General features: G+C 45.7%; 1 protein-coding gene across 4 annotated transcripts in view; it reads left to right on the top strand.

Annotated features, from left to right (window-relative positions):
* The first annotated feature begins 3,852 nt into the window (after positions 1-3,852).
* STIM1 (stromal interaction molecule 1) overlaps positions 3,853-15,703 on the top strand; it is a 189,102-nt gene continuing 177,251 nt past the window's right edge. For all 4 annotated transcript variants that reach the window (XM_036904196.2, XM_036904197.2, XM_036904199.2 and 1 more), the window contains exon 1: positions 3,853-4,066. In XM_036904196.2, the coding sequence (XP_036760091.1) occupies positions 3,928-4,066 (139 nt within the window). In that variant the 5' untranslated portion in view covers positions 3,853-3,927. The remainder of the gene's footprint in view (positions 4,067-15,703) is intronic.

Genomic DNA, 15,703 nt, shown 5'->3' on the forward strand with positions numbered 1-15,703 from the left:
AATTTTGGTGTGCAGGTTTAAAAAAGACAGAGAGAGGGGGAAAAGCTCTCTGTTTTCTCCTGAGACTCATAGTGGTGAGAGGGGTTCTTGCAGAGGGTACTTTCACTGAAGGACCCACCATTGGGGCAAAGGAGATGAGAGTCACAGCTTCTCTTCCAGGAAGACCCATGAGCTCTCAGGATTTTCCTATCTTGTTGAATATTAAAATTGAACTGGATCAATAATCTGGCACCTACCCATCCTATAGGTGGGGAGACTGACATCCAGAGGGGTACTGACTCTCCTGATGTCACATCAAGACCTTGGAGGCAGAGAGGAAACAAGACTATTCCTATGTCCGGGCCATAGCTTTGGCTCCCAGACACCATTTATTTTTATTTCTAATTGTGGTAAAATACACATAAAATTTATCATCTTAACCATTTTTAAGTGTACAGTTCAGTCATGTTAGGTACACTCACATTGTTTTACAACCAATCTCCAGAATTCTTCTCATCTTGCAAAACTGATATTATATCCAGTAAACAATTCTCTATCCTCCCATTCCCCAGCCCCTGGCAACCACTATCCTACTTTGTCTCTGTAAATTTCACTACTCTAGGTACCTCATATAAGTGGAATCATACAGGATTTGTTTTTTGTGACCACTCTATTTCACTAAGTATAATGTCCTCAAGGTTCATCCATATTAGAGCATGTAGAATGTCCTTCCTTTTTAAGGCTGAATTCTATTCCTTTGTATATATGTATACCACATTTTGTTTATTCTCTCGTCATGGACACTCATGTTGCTTTCACCTTTTAGCTATTGTAAATAGTGCTGCTATCAACATAGGTGTATAAATATCTCTTTGAGATTCCGTTTTCAATTTTTGGGGCTATATACCCCAAAGTGGAATTGTTGGATCATGTAAATTCTAGTTTAAGTTCCCAGACACCATTTTAGGCTCCCAGGAAATGCAACAGGCTTCAAGAGTTTCAAGGTCTCGGTGTGAACTGGTAAAAGACCTTCACTTCCTGCCTCCAAGACCAGATTCTTTGTACCAAATATGTTATGTTGCTCCCAAAGACATCATGTGGTAGCTAAGAGAAATAATGCAGTTCAGTTGAAAGGAAGTTGTATTAAGCATGCTTCCCTTTCCTTTTCTTATTCTCTTAGACAAATGAGTGAACAGGCAGGTAGGCTGGCTTAGCCAGAAATGACAAGCTAGCACTCTTGAGTGATTAATTCAGGATGCAAATGTGTTTTGCGTGGCCTACACAGGGTTTTATGCTTTTACAAATTGCTAATACTACAAAAAGGGATCTGTCATATAAAAGTCATTTTCCACCTTCTCTTAAAGATGATCAAGCAATACTGAGGTCACCCTCCTGCCTGCTCCCTACCACAGTGTGCCACAGTTCCCACCACTCCCTATCACTCCAACCTACTTTTCTCATTGTATTAACTATCTGCTTACTTTGCCATTTGAGTTTAAGATCCTTGGCTTAGAGCATAGGTCTAGCTGAACCTCAGCCAGCATCTCATCTTCTGTGCTGGCCAATATCCCAGCACATAGTTGTTTCTCAATAATTATTTGAGTGATCAAACGAATTAACTCATGTCAGCCAGTTTTTACTGAGCACTTGCTATGAGCAAGGCCTACAGCTGGATTCTCCTTTCCCAGAGATTAATAAAGGAAAAGCCCAGACCTCTGAATATTCACAGTCCTATAGGTTAGAGGGAGGCAGATATATGTATGGTTCAATTCTGAACCAGAGGGGTGATCAGAGTAGAGTTTCTGAGAACACTTTGAACTGTATTTTGAAGAATGAGAGGCCAGAAATATGAGGATCTTGGGGTGGGTGTTGGGGAGAGTGTTTCAGGCAGAAGCAACAGAAGATACAAAGGCTGTGTGGTGGCTAAGGTTCCATGTGTTTTAGGAACTTAAAGAAGGCCAGTGTGACTGGAGCTTAAAAAGAGAGTTGGGAGAGTGGTAGTAGATGACGTTAGACGTGTATTTTTATATCAACAGCCTAACCCTTAAGCCTGGCAGCTGTTAGGCAAATCCGTGTTCCCGGTCTTCAGAGGGCTTGCACAGAACAGGTAGCTGGCTTAGCACTGCCAGTCAGAGAAGGGACTAGGCCTAATCCCTTCCCCTGCCTACGGTGCCAAGGACAAGGTAGGGCACAGAGCAGGTTTTCGTGAAGATTTGCTGACAGCATACTTGAGAAGAGAACAGGAAATGCAGGCTTTGTTGAAGGAGGCCCAGGCGTAGCTCTCTCTTCCTTGGGCCACTCATTCTCAAGTCGCTAACACCTCCTCCAGGAGACACATAGAGCTGGGAGAGTGAGATGCAGAAAGGAGCTAGGCACAGGTCCTACCCATAAAAACCTTTCAAGGGGAGGGGACTTGGGGGGCAGGTAGGAAAACAGGCCCTGAGGGTTAAGAGTAGGCATCCTAGTTAGCCTGGATAAGGAGGGGAGGGTGTCAGGAAGGCAGACGGGCCTTTTAGTCCAGACGTAAGGGATGTGTAGGGCAATTTTACCTATGGCGGTTTGGACATTTTTTTCTGCTTCCTGGCATTATTTCCTCTCGCAGGCCCTAACAGGCGTCCTCCGGGGCGGGTCCTTGCTGTACTCCCTAACCCTCTGCAAAGGGGCAGGGCCTCCCGGAGTTCAAGTCCTGTTTGCAGCACCCAGATTTGCCCGCTAGGGGCCACTGCACACGGGTGATGAAGCGCGCAGGTTCCTAAACTGCAGAGAGGAGGAAGCTGATTGGCTGCAAGGCGCGGTGGGCGGGCGGAGCCTAGAAAGCCGGTCGGGAGCTTGGGGCGGGGAGTGCGCCCCTGGCCGTATCTGCCAGGCCGCAGTTGCCACCCGGGGAGGCAGTCGTTTTGCCAGGGGCATCTTTCTAGTCTGGCTCTAAGAGCTGAGGCGAGTGGAGCAGCACCGGGGCCGGGAGATCCGGGCTGGGGCCTACTGCCGTAGGCCTTGGTTACCTGAGCAACTGCGTGTCAGGGCCCTTCTGCCAGTCAGCCGGCAGTTGGCGCCGGAGAGACCCCCTTGGGGGAAGCAGAGGCCTCGACCTGACCCTTGCCTGGGGAAGGGGGTGTTCTGGCGGAGACTAGCCCGGCTAGGGGTTGGAAGAGCCCGCCGTAGACTGGGGGCGCTCGGCGGCTTCCTCCAACAGGTTATTCCGTGATAAACCCGGCGCTGGGGCGGGCGCCGGCTTCGTTGGGGGCCGGGCGGCGCGGGGCGGGCCTGCAGGAGAGCACGCCTCCGCCCGCCAGGGGCCCGCCCCGCGCCGCCCGCCCGCCCGCCGGGGAGCCGCTGTCCCAGGCCTGGCCAGTGCGCGTCCGCCTGCTGAACCTGGGCACCGCCGGCCGCCTGGGCACGGGACTAGGCGGGGGCTCCGACCTCGGCCTAGGAGGCCTGGGATCCTGAAGCTGCCCGCGCCCGTGGGGGCCTGTGAGTCGCACGCCCTGCGCGACCCTGTACAGCTCTCTGCTCTTCAGCGGGGCGAGACCAGGTGCCCCTTCTTCCCCTCCCTTCTTTCCCTCCCCCACTGTCGTGCCCACGGGAGATCCCGCCCGTCCGCCCCCTCTCGCAGGGGTGTAGCCAGCTGCGGAGCTGACAGCAGCCCCACAACCACCCTGTCCAAACTCTCCGGAAGCGGCCCGAGCAGACAGAGCGCTCAGGCCGCCGCAGCTCCAGGGGACCCACTGTTGGACTGGAGGCGCTGGCCCTCCTCCCGTGCCCAAACTTGGAGTACTTGACCTTTGGCTGTCGGAGGAGGCAAGCCCGCGGGTGGCTGGACAGCTGCGGCGCCTCGAGGGCATCTTGCCTGGGGTTCTAGGACCGTCGGCTGCGCTACCGGGCTCCCAGCTTTGCCTGTGGGATCCTGAGGTATCCACATCAGGCGCATGTTGACTGAGACCTGGAGTCATGGATGTGTGCGCGCGTGTTGCCCTGTGGCTCCTCTGGGGGCTCCTCCTGCATCACAGCCAAAGCCTCAGCCACAGTCACAGTGAGAAGGGGACAGGAACCGGCCCGGGGGCCAGTTCTGAGGAGTCCACTGCTGAAGGTAAGGCCGTGCCGCAGGATGGACTGGGCTGGGGGCTTTGACTCAAATTGCGGGTGGTTGAGTGGGCAGCTTGAACCCTATGTTTCTACATATGCGGTTGATGGAGGACCCACACATGGCACTCTGCCTGTTCCCAGGAGTTCAAGGAGTTTTTTTCTGTTTGGGAGCCATGGCTAATGTGTCTGTCTCTAACAGACAAATTTCTGATCCTTCCTTAGAGTGTCTTTTGTTGGTAGTAGGAAGAGATCTGCCTCCTGGGGCACCTTTCAGATCGGCAGGCCAAGACACCTTTTCAGTACTACTCTCTGGCAGAATGGCCTGGGCAGATGATAAGTCTATCACTCTTAGCCAGTTTCAGCACTTGGCAGCACAGAGGAGGTTGGGTCTGCTTGGGTTGGGCAGGGGAAGTCAGGGCTGAGCCAACTCTATTGGTGTTGAAGTGTGCCTTTCTGTTCCAACAAGTGTGGGAACCCTAGTCCTTCCCTTCCCTTAGGTAATCTGCTGTCTCTTAGCTGTGTCCATTTGAATTACCCAGGCAGATCCTTCTGTGGAATCCAGGAAGTTAAATGGCCTTTTCTTGACACAGTTATGATAAGACTTCTGGGAACGCTTTTGTCTTACTCTGTTTCTTCTGACTGATAAAGATAGGAATTCTATGGTATTTTTTATCTGTCCTGGTTTTTCCTACGCACTCATGGATCCCTGTTAGACAGCAGGAGCCCTGGTGTACTGTTGTAAAAGAAGAGAACATTTCAAATTCAGTTGTTTTACACAAAGCTTAGAAGGTTATTCTGTTTTCTTCTCGCATTTCTCTCATCCTCTCACTGTGATCTGCCCAAAGCAGTGGGCTGCAGAGTGGGCTCTTTCTGAGGCAAGCTCAAGTTAAGGGACTGCTCAGTGGATACCTGTTGATACAAGGAGGAAAGGGAAGCAGGTCATAGGGGCTGGGAAGTCATGGATGGGTCCAGAGGCTGGTAGACACTTTGGTGCTAGACCCTTTTTTGGGAAACCCCCTTTTAACTTCCTTAACCGGGCTGTGCGTGATTCTAGGTACTCAAAGGGCTGGGTTCCAAGAGAGGCCTGGGTTGTCCTGTGTGAGTATAGCATGTAGGCTGTTACTTTGGAGATAGTTCCTTCTTGCATATTCCTGTTTCTCCACACAGTGTCTCCTTGGCCCCTGAAACGTGGCTCAAAGCTTGGTTCTCACTGGGCTGTGAAGGGAAGGACTAGTAGACAGATGTAGGTCAAACTGTGAAGCAGACCTATGGAGCATTTCTGCTGTCCCAGTGATGTCTCTGTTATAATTGATAATATGTCCTTTTCTTACCCTAAAATACGAGTTCCTGATATAAAATGAGTATTTTTGGTGGTTGGGGGGAAGGAAGACACAAGCTAAAGGGGTGAAGTTTTGAATTTTAGGCATGAGCTAGCTTATATGAAGGTGTGTATGTATGTGTGGTTCCTTTAGAACCACCCATGACTTGAACTTATGGAGACAGCCCTCTACACAATGTATTTCAGAGGCTTGGATATGCTGATTATTACACTTAGAACTCTCTTTTGGTCTTTGATTCCTCTCAGTTTAAAAATTAGTTTCTGTTGTTTTAATAATACGGAATCCCAGAGAGACACCCTACGTGCTGGAAATGGTTATGGTCTGTGGGAAACTGGGAACCCCAGCACTATTGTTCTGGTAGGTTGTCCCCTTGGGCCTGTGTAGAACTTTGTCTCCGACTCAGACAGGGACTCATATTTTTTCCAAAGAGTTTACTCCATGGGCTGGGCTCTGCTGAAGGATATGGGGAGAAGCTTTCTATGCAACCAGCAACTCTTGGGGTTTTCGATTCGCTCTTTATCCTCAGAACACAGGAGTTTTAATTGCCCTTAAAGCTGCCACTTTTAAAAATCGGATTCAACATATCCAGTTAATTTGTATGTTCTCTACAGTTTATATTGTACAATTACACAGCTATTTTTCCTGCAAAAGTCTCACAGTAGCCCTATTAGAATGCAGGGCAGGTGGTCTTACTCTTTTTTCTTATGAGTGAAGAAAACTGGGTCCTGTGCTCAGTCTTATAGAAAGGACTTCTGACACTTAAGTGTTACACTTCTCCCATCTGAGGCTCTGCCTTGTTAAAGGAATATAGACAGGCCCTGGTGACTCCGTAGCTGAGATTCAAGAAAAGAGCTTTTTCTCCTCTGGAGGGAGGGGTCTTCTGCAGAGGCCAGAGAATTGGATTTTTTTTTCTTTTGCTGTATATATAGGCCCATCTTGAAGGCCTGTCCCTGCAGTGAAGACAGGTGCTCTGCTAGGGGCTGGGAAGTCATGGATGGGTCCAGAGGCTGGTAGACACTTTGGTGCTAGACCCTTTTTTGGGAAACCCCCTTTTAACTTCCTTAACCGGGCTGTGCGTGATTCTAGGTACTCAAAGGGCTGGGTTCCAAGAGAGGCCTGGGTTGTCCTGTGTGAGTATAGCATGTAGGCTATTCAGATAGCAGGAGACCCTCTCATTGGGCATTGGAGAGGCCATTCCTGTCACCTTCTGGCTCTTTGATGTCTACACACTTGGCTGTGTTAGGTCTGTGCCTGGCTGTGCTACTTTGGGGGCTGCATTTCTGAAACTGGCTTGGAACCTCCTGTAGACTCTGGGCTCATTGCTTCCAGTAACTCCAAATGTTTTCTGCACAATATACATGAGGAGTCCCAGTGAGTCTGGACTTGTTACTTGTCAGTGTTGGAGGTATTGCGGGCCTCCGATTTGGTACTGTGATTTGGCTCAGTATAGCCCAAACAGGGCCTTGGAGGCATCCAAGCATCTGTGGACTGTAGGCTGACTTCTCAATCAACCCCTAATGGGAGTGGGAGGCCAGAGTCCTGCTTGCCCACCCAGCTAGTTGCTGCTGTCTCCAAGGCTAGGCTATAAATGGCCTGGCCATCTTGGTGGCTATGTTAATTTTAGCTGAGGTTAGCTTCTGGAACTGGACTGGGGCCAAGGGCAGGTGGGGTGGGGCTTGGCTGAGTCTAATATAGGGGGCTAATAATTCACACTAATTTTGGGGGCAGCTAGGACATCTTGTGCACTAATGCCTCAACTTTGACAGTCCCCTTAGTAAGGATAATTTATTCAGCAAACATCAAACAGTGCCAGCTTATGCGCTATTTATTCAACAAATATTTGAGTGCCTGATCTGGGCTTATGCACTATGTTTGGTGTTGGGAATTTCAGAATGAACAAAACAGACGTGTTCTCTGCCCTCATGGAGTTCACAGTCTAGTGGGGAGAGAGGTAATAAATACATAAATAAATATATTATCTTGTGGTCATAACTGCCATGGAGGAAAACATAACTAGAATGTTGTGATGGAGAATGGGAGTAGGACAGAGCTAGCTAAAGTCAGAATCCAGTGCCTGGTAAGACATTAATCACATCAACCGTATTAGCAGCTAACATTTTTTAGTGTTTACTATGTGGCAGGCACTATTCCAACATTTCATTCCATTTAATTCTTAAAATCATCCTGTGTGCTAAGTATTAACCCCATTTTATAGGTAAGGAAATGGAATCATAGAGAGACTAAGTAACTTGCCCAAGGTTATTCAGATAGCAGGAAGTAGAGCCAGAATTTGAACCCAGGCAGTCTGACTCTTCTCCCTACCTCTGCCTGAGCCACTAGTTTATTCACTCTATCAAAATTTTGTGGTAAATGCTGTTGAGAGAGGTGTATATATAGATACACATACAGTCTGTGGTCAGCCCAGAGGAGCAAGTGACTAACCCTGCCAGGGAGAGCTAGGGGAGGCTTTTCAGTTTCCCCAATAATTTTTCTCAGATTTGGGGAGATAAAAGGTATTGCCTAATTCAAAAGTTAAGAGGTAGAAACAGCAGTTAGTTCAATCTTGACTTCATTAAGTTATTTAATCCACAAGTCCATAATGAATGTTTACTGTTTGCTTTGCTCTGTAGAAGGAATTTAGGGCTACCAAAGAAGTCTGAGTCTTCGGGTGGGGGTGAGGATATGTATTTAGAGAATATTGAATACAACATAAGATACAGGCTTAACGAAGCACAAAACCTAGCTAACGTAGATAGTGAAGGCTAAGAATTAAGAGAGGTCTTTGTTGGCGCTGGGCTAGGCCTTGACGGCTGGGGAGGGCTTCCTGGAAGTAGGGGTTGGGGTGGAGGCAGAAGAGACAGGAGGAAGTGGTCTGACTTGGGGGAGGTTGGAGGCAAGGGGACATTATGAATGTCTGGGTCACCAGTGTGTGCACATGGGGTCCTGCTGTTTGGTGGCTGAACAATAACCGGGCACAGTTGCTTCATAGTTGGCCAGCTACCTCACACGAGGGCCCGTAGACAGGAAGACTGCATTCCATGTGATCTAGTAGCAGGTCTAACTCATAATTTTGAAGTAATGGTGAGTGTAAATAATATTTTGAGATATCTGCAATAATGTAACATGATGCAAAAATGTAATTTCTTCTGGTGACAAAATCTTAGGTACTGCTAATAATATTGTGGTTGGTTGTCCACAATATATAATTGAAGGAAATGCTAACTTTTTCAGTAAGAGAATATCGAAAATAAACATATAATTTCTTTCCCATCCAATTCACAACTCCCACGCCGAGTCCTACCTCTGGGTCCCTAAGGATTGTGGGATCTTCATGTTAAGAACTCCTGCCCGCTGGCAAGGGAAGGATGAAGTCTTGCAGAGTGGAGTGGTTTCCTAGGTCTCCACAGGACGTGGGTTTGAGCACCAAGGGGCCCCTCATTTCCAGCAGAGTAGCCTTGAGATACATTGCTGAGTGACTTCATAGGCATGCTGTGGTACCTTCCCTTTGTGGGATATGATTCTCCAGGAAACCCAGCAGCTTTTGCCGTCAGACTTTAAGGGAGAGAGAAATGCTGAACTGGGCCTCCAACAGAGCTTGTTTTTTTGTTTTTTGTTTTTTGTTTTTTGGTACTGCTGATAAAAATGTTACAAAATATTTAAGGTATGCAACAAAGTGTAAAAAATAATACATTGAATAGCAGGGGCCTACAACATAGTTTAAGAAATAAAATAATAACAATACAGAGCTTTCTTTATTACCCAGGACACTTTGTATATGTTTCTAATGTAACACATAGCACATTGTATGTATGTTTGCTATCTCACAAGTGTAAGCTCTTTGTGGAGGAAGATAGGAGGGGTTATACTTTATTTATCTCTGTTTTTATTGTGCCCAGCCGAAAATCTCTGTTAAAGTTTGTTGGAAAATCTCCTATCAGGATCTGTTTGAGTGGATCATATTTTCTCTCTTCCTTTCAAACCATCTCATTATGTCTTGGTGCACAATCTGGGCTTTTCCTCAGCTGTTAGAGGTGTTGCTTACCCCAGGGCACTTTATATTCTCATCCAAGCTCAGATCTATTTATCCCTTTTCAATCTATCATTTTATTTTATCCTCAACTTTGGAAGTAGGTAGGGCTGTTTTTATTTTTATACTCATCTTAAAGATGAAAAATTTGTAGCTGAGAAATTTATGTTTTTGGTTACATAGCTGAAAAAAATGTCAGGATCAGAACTGTAACTCTGGGATCTGTGTACCAAATTCTTGCTGCTTTTGTCAGAATACATTACCTGTTGGTGTGTCAGTCACTGATCTGGCACTCAGAGCCTGTAGCCTCAATGGTCTGGCAACAGCTATGTTAACAAAGGTGTTTGACTAGTTTAGTCACCTATCCCAAAGAGCTGCTCTGGAGGGTGGAACAGTTTATAATCTTACCAACCATGCTATGCTGTTGGGGTTACGTGTGTGCCTTCCTTGATATACCATAAACTCCTCAGGGGTTAAGACAGCAAGCCCCTAGCACAGACTTAGCAGGTAATATACTTTATAATTATAATGTTTCTAGAATTGAAGGGGACTTTTTGCCTGGTTCTGATTCTACTGTAGTTTACTAGGCACTTAGTTAGAAGCTGAAATTTTTTCCTTGGAAAGGGTCAGGTCAAGCTGAAGAAATAAGCTTCATTTATTTAGAAAGTTCATTGTTTTAGAAATTCTTAATCTTTGTTGAAAAACCAAATCATCCAAATCCGTTTGGGTACAACAGCTTCACTTTGCTTGGAATAAGTTTGTCTAAGATTTTAAAGAAACCAGATTCTTACCATTGCAGCCCTTACAAAGAGAATGCAGTTAAGAGTAGCTTGGAAACTGCTTAATTCCCTAAAGGACCTATGTATGGTGGGGAGGAGAGAGTTGGAAATGAGTGGGTGGGACTGGATAGAAGCCTAGATGTAAAGTGAGGTGACTGGCTTTTGGTTTGCAGAAGGGTCTGAGTTGGCCGTAGTCATCAGATACAGATTTCTAGATTTCGGGGAACTTCAGAATTCCAGTTCCTTTCTGTGCTAGGTGTGGACCTAGTGAGGTATAAGTCACCTCATCTCTCTCAGCCTTAGTTTTTTTCATTTCTAGAAAGGGAATAACCTTAATGAATAGATGTGTAGTGAGGATCAAATGAGATAACTATGTGGTGAAAGGCTTTATAAACTCTAAGTATTGCGCAATTAGGGTTAGTTGGGGCCTTGCTTTTGTAGGCCTGAAAAGCCTCAGTTGGAATCTGAGTGTTTACTTGTGGAAGTACCTCTCTAAGTGTAGTTGCTTTTCTGAACCTGCTATTATTTCATTGTTTTATTTAAGGGGTACCCACCAAACATATGTAGACCCTGGATCTTTTATTCAAGGCTTACTGTAGGCCATAGGGAAGCTGTAGATAAAGTCTGGGGTCTAGTATTTGACCTTACTTCCGGCCTGTACCCCCTTCCTTTTACTGGGTGTAACCGCTTCTTTATCCCCACCTGCAGGCTTTAAATAGCTGACTAGATGGGCTGGGTCCCCACAAGTGTTGTTGGTGCATAAAAAATTATTCCAGAATTTAGAGACTTAAAATAGTAAACATTTATTATCTCACAATTTCTGTGTGTTAGGAATCTGGGTGCCACTTAGTTGGGTGCCTCTGGCTCTCAGGAGGTTGCAGTCAAGTTGTTGGGCTGGGGCTGAAGGCGCAGTTAGGGGGGAAGCTATTTGCTTTCAAGCTGATCTGTGTGGTGGTGGCAGACCTTGCTCCCTCTTGCCTCATGGGCCTCTCTGCTTGGCTGCCTCCTGACATGACGGTTAGCTACCCCCAGGACAAGTGAGAGAGTGAGGGAGTGCCCAAGGTGGAAGCTACGGTCTTTTTATTGCCTAATCTTCCAATTGATATGCCACAACTTATACCATATTATGTTTGTTAGAAGGAAGTATATCATTCTCGCCTGCTCTCAAGGTGAAGGGATTATACAAGGGCATGAATACCAGGAGGGCAAGAATCACTGGGAGCCATCTTAGAGGATGCTTAGGATGTCAGCCTAGGGCCATGATCTGGGGAATAATGGAATCTAGGTGCTCTGTCCTCTTAGCTTTTCTTTGATGTCCTTTGCTCGCCTCCTAGAGTCTTATGGAGTCTTTCTATACTCCCTTTGGTATTGCGTTCTCTTGGTTCATTCAAGACTTCATTGTTTTAACATGTAGAGTTGACTTGGCCCCTCCCTCTATACTCCTCCCCTATCTTAGGACCCATCCTAAACCATCTTTTTATCCTGGGATCTAGTCCTGCCTCCCATTTCTTTGTTTGGTACCTTCAGTTCTGGAGCCCACTGTTAGAGCCACTGACCTTGGAACTTTTACTTTCCTAACTTGGCTTCTAGGAGCTAGACTTGTAAGTGGCGTTGAATTGGGACTTACACACTGGCTGATGAAAAATGCACTCTGACTTTTTAAGCCATGGTGTTAGATGCTAAGACTTAACGTTGTAGTATGTCAAAGCTGAAAGGTCTTTTAAGGACCATCTCCCCCAGACTCCTCTTTTTACACTTGAGAGGAACAAACTTGCCCATGGTCTTAGCCAGGGCTAGAACCCAATTCTCATTCACATTCTGTTCCAGCTATATTGTGGCACCTCTCTACCCTACTGCAGCCAGTTTGGGTTGTTAGGTGGTCTGAGGTCTGTAAAGAGAAGAGTTAGAAAGCAGTTTATAATACTGTATTGTGTTCACAGAAATTGGGCTGGGTGGATTGGGGATATACAAAGTCAGTGTCAAGTGCTGCTTCTGAGGAGTTTCCCGTGCAACTAGAGAGCTTTTATATGAGGCAAAGAACAGGAAGCCTAGTAACATCTGTGGCATATGGTGACCAATATCTGTATTCTGTAACACTCCTTTGGCAATCTCAGTTTATAGAGCAAGGAGAGATCTTTGTTTGTTGGGAATTATGATGTACGCTTCCCGAGGGAGGTGGGTCAGAGTGTTGTACTGCAAGTCTCACCAGTATTTGGCTTAGCTGGTTGTATTATGGGGCTTCTGCTGGCAGGGTAAATGTATCTGAAGCCTTGTGGGGTTACTCATGGCCACTGGAAAGTACTAAGGGGAAGCTTTCTGGGCACTGAGAATTTGACAAGGCTTTGCCTGTGTTGGTATAACTTGCTAGGCAGGCGGGACTTGAATAGAAATGGTTATGTCCCTGTCATGTTTATCAGAGTGGAGCAGATTTATTTAATGTAAGAGGCCATGCAAAGAAAAACCTGTATTTTTGTTTTTTGCTGGGGAGCTTGGAATAGAGAATATGCAGGCTCTAATTTCTGTGGGAGGTAGTTTCCTTCCTGACCTAGAGTTATGACCCCAGACCACTTTGCCCACTTAATTTTCCTCAGTTCTTCTCTCAAAATGTTGGCCCAGCCAAGCTTTTTTCTTTGTCCTGGTCTGCAGAACACACCTTATGTTGCTTCTCTTTTGCCTTTGCTTATGTCATTTGCTCCCAGAATGTCCTCCTCTCTCCTCCTTTTTTCCTACCCAATCTCTCAGTCCTCTGTGAAGTTTTCTCTGACTTTAATGCTAGCCATGAACTTCCTCTCTAATCAAACTCTGGTAGCACTTGCTATCTGCAGTACTCTTTGTACACTTGACACCCTGCTTATGCCTTTTAGAGCAAGAGACAGCCTGATGTAGAATCAAGAGTTCTGGGCATTGGCTGGAGGTCTTACTGACAGTATGACTCAAACTACAGTTTTCTCACTTGAAAAATGGGGTTAAAAGAGAATTAATGTATACGAAAGTGTATAGACTTTAATTAAAGTCTTTTTTTTTTGTTATGTTTTTGTTTTGCATATTTTCTTCTCTCTTGAGTGTAAGAGCTGTGTTTGTTTTGTTGACCATAGTACCTTGTCCTTAGTATCTATCACAGTGCTGGTCAGAGAGTATGTGCCAAGCAGATATTTGTTGAATAAATGAATAAATGACAATGTGCTATCCTTGTATTGAGTAGGCATGGAGGGAGAGTGCCAAGTAAATTGAATGAACATCAGTTCCTATAAAAAGTTTAGACAAGAGTGCCCTGAGATTTAGGGTAGAATTCACATAGTGGGTTTTCTGAGGAGTTCTTTGGGCACTATTATTCTGCTGGCTAGTACTTCGTCCCTGTTTATTGAACATCTACAGAAGGTGTGCTTGGTGACAGTAATCAGTCACACTGGGGGTGGTTTGACCCTGGACTCTGGCTGACAGTTTTTGTTTGCCACAGCAATGATTCCCCTGAGCAGATCTCTGCAGTGGGAGTGGGGCAAGGCTGTGCTCACAGAGGGCCAACAGGAGACCTATGGGCAAGGCTTCCTTGGGTCCTGCTGCTCCTTGTCTTTGTTTCCATGGCCCACATGGGTTTACATCAGGTCGAACTTGAGGCAGCCTGGCTTGTCGGATGGTGGAGGTAGCCTTCTTTCATGCTGGGCTTATGTGCAGCAGGAAGGTAGGATAGTCCAGTGAAGATTACTGGCTTTTTAAATGTTACCTCTGATTCCTGGTCTGCAGAACACACTTTATGTTGCTTCTCTTTTGCTTTTGATTACGTCATTTGCAAGATCACTGGTTTTTTAAATTTTACCTCTAATTCCAAGAACTCCTTGGGACTCAGAGAACTCCAGCTTGAGCAGACATGACACCAGCTTTCCTCCAAGGCACTGGGGAGGGGCCTCTCAGGAGATTGGGTGAAGGAGGCAAAGATATAAGAGAGTTACCTTTACTGTCAGCATGGCCTGGCTTGGACGAATCTGTCCTTTTCCTCTATTATCATATATAGAGAGCTCCTGGCTACCTTGTGTTGAGTTCTGGCCTAGGTAATGACCAGAAATCTCACTGGCAGGCAGGCAGGCTTCCAAATCTCATCTTCCTCTAATTGCCTCTAGTGTGACTCAGTAGCTGTGCTCCTGTCTGTCTGGCCTCTCTGGGTTATCTCAGGCCTCTCAGGAAGCTCTTAGAGCTCTCATCACTACAGTGTATGTTAAAACAGATGTGTCCATGTTTGCCAAGTTCCTAGAGCCAGCATCTGAAGTATAGTGGCCAGGGGAGAGGGGTGCTCTTCAGGTGTAATATGTGCATATACAGGTTAGAAAGTATGTGTCTCTTTGTGCATATGTTGCTGCATAGCCAAACTTGTGGAGATCTTGTTTTAAGAAACTTCTGCTGACAAAAGCAAAGTTCACTAGAGCTCACACTTCCTATCTGTGTAATAAAGACAACTCAAATAACTTCAAGAATAAGAATGATGATGATGATAGCCACTGTTTATTGAGCTCCTGTTCTGTTCTAGGCACTGGCCTAGGTCCTTTATATCTGTACAACAACACTTGCAGGTGGATATTTTTCTCATTTTATAGATGGAAACTGTAACTTTGAGTATTTAAGTAGCTTTCCCAAGGTGACTAAGCCAGGATTTGAATTTAGGTTTATCTGACCCAAAGGTCAATGCTATTTCTATTTTTGTTTAATGACTTGTGGGCAGGGAAAGAAGCAGCTATGAGAATTAGGTAGAGATGTGCATATGGATTAAAAAGTATGCAGTTTATCAGCTTGTTAGTGGCATTAGTTTGTTTAGTTTGTTCTGTTACCTAAGTCTCCTGGAAGAAACTGGGATTAGGATTTTGGGGAGCAGGTGAGGAAACAAGAGGGTAAATTCCACTTATAAATTTGGAATAGGAATTTCACACTGGTGAAGTGTGTAGCTACAGAGTGGTATGTGTTTAATTTGTATCTTCGAAAAATAGTGTTATAGTTGAGCTCTTCTGGATATAAGCTTTGGTGAGGGTCTCTGTCTATGTAGTGTTCCTTACCTCTTCAGTCAACATTTAACATGTATGTTGTGTGTTTTGACAATCCCTGCCCAGTAGAAGGAATGTATATAATAGGGGAGTTTAGATGTACAACTACATTTTTCTTTATCATAATAAGAGCTCCTATTTATTAAGCACCTACTGTATACCAGGACCGGGCTAGGGGTCCTTATTTAATGCTCGTTAACAGGCCTCCCATTTGATAACTTAATGTGCGAGGCTATCTAGGTTCAGTGACCTATAAATGATACTGATGCTTTTATTGCAAAATGGGATCACCTTTGCTTGGAGAGATCAGGGAAGCTCTGTGAAGGGGGTAGAAGCTTAGTGGGTCTTTAAGTACTGAAGGCAGAAATAAAAGGTAGGTTGTGGGAGACATTCTAGCTGGAGGAAATGTCATGGGTAAAGGAATGGAATGGGAAAAAGTGAAGTCTTTATGGGACATTAGTCAAGATT

This window comes from Manis pentadactyla, chromosome 9, assembly GCF_030020395.1.
Source record: "Manis pentadactyla isolate mManPen7 chromosome 9, mManPen7.hap1, whole genome shotgun sequence".
NCBI lineage: Eukaryota > Metazoa > Chordata > Mammalia > Pholidota > Manidae > Manis > Manis pentadactyla.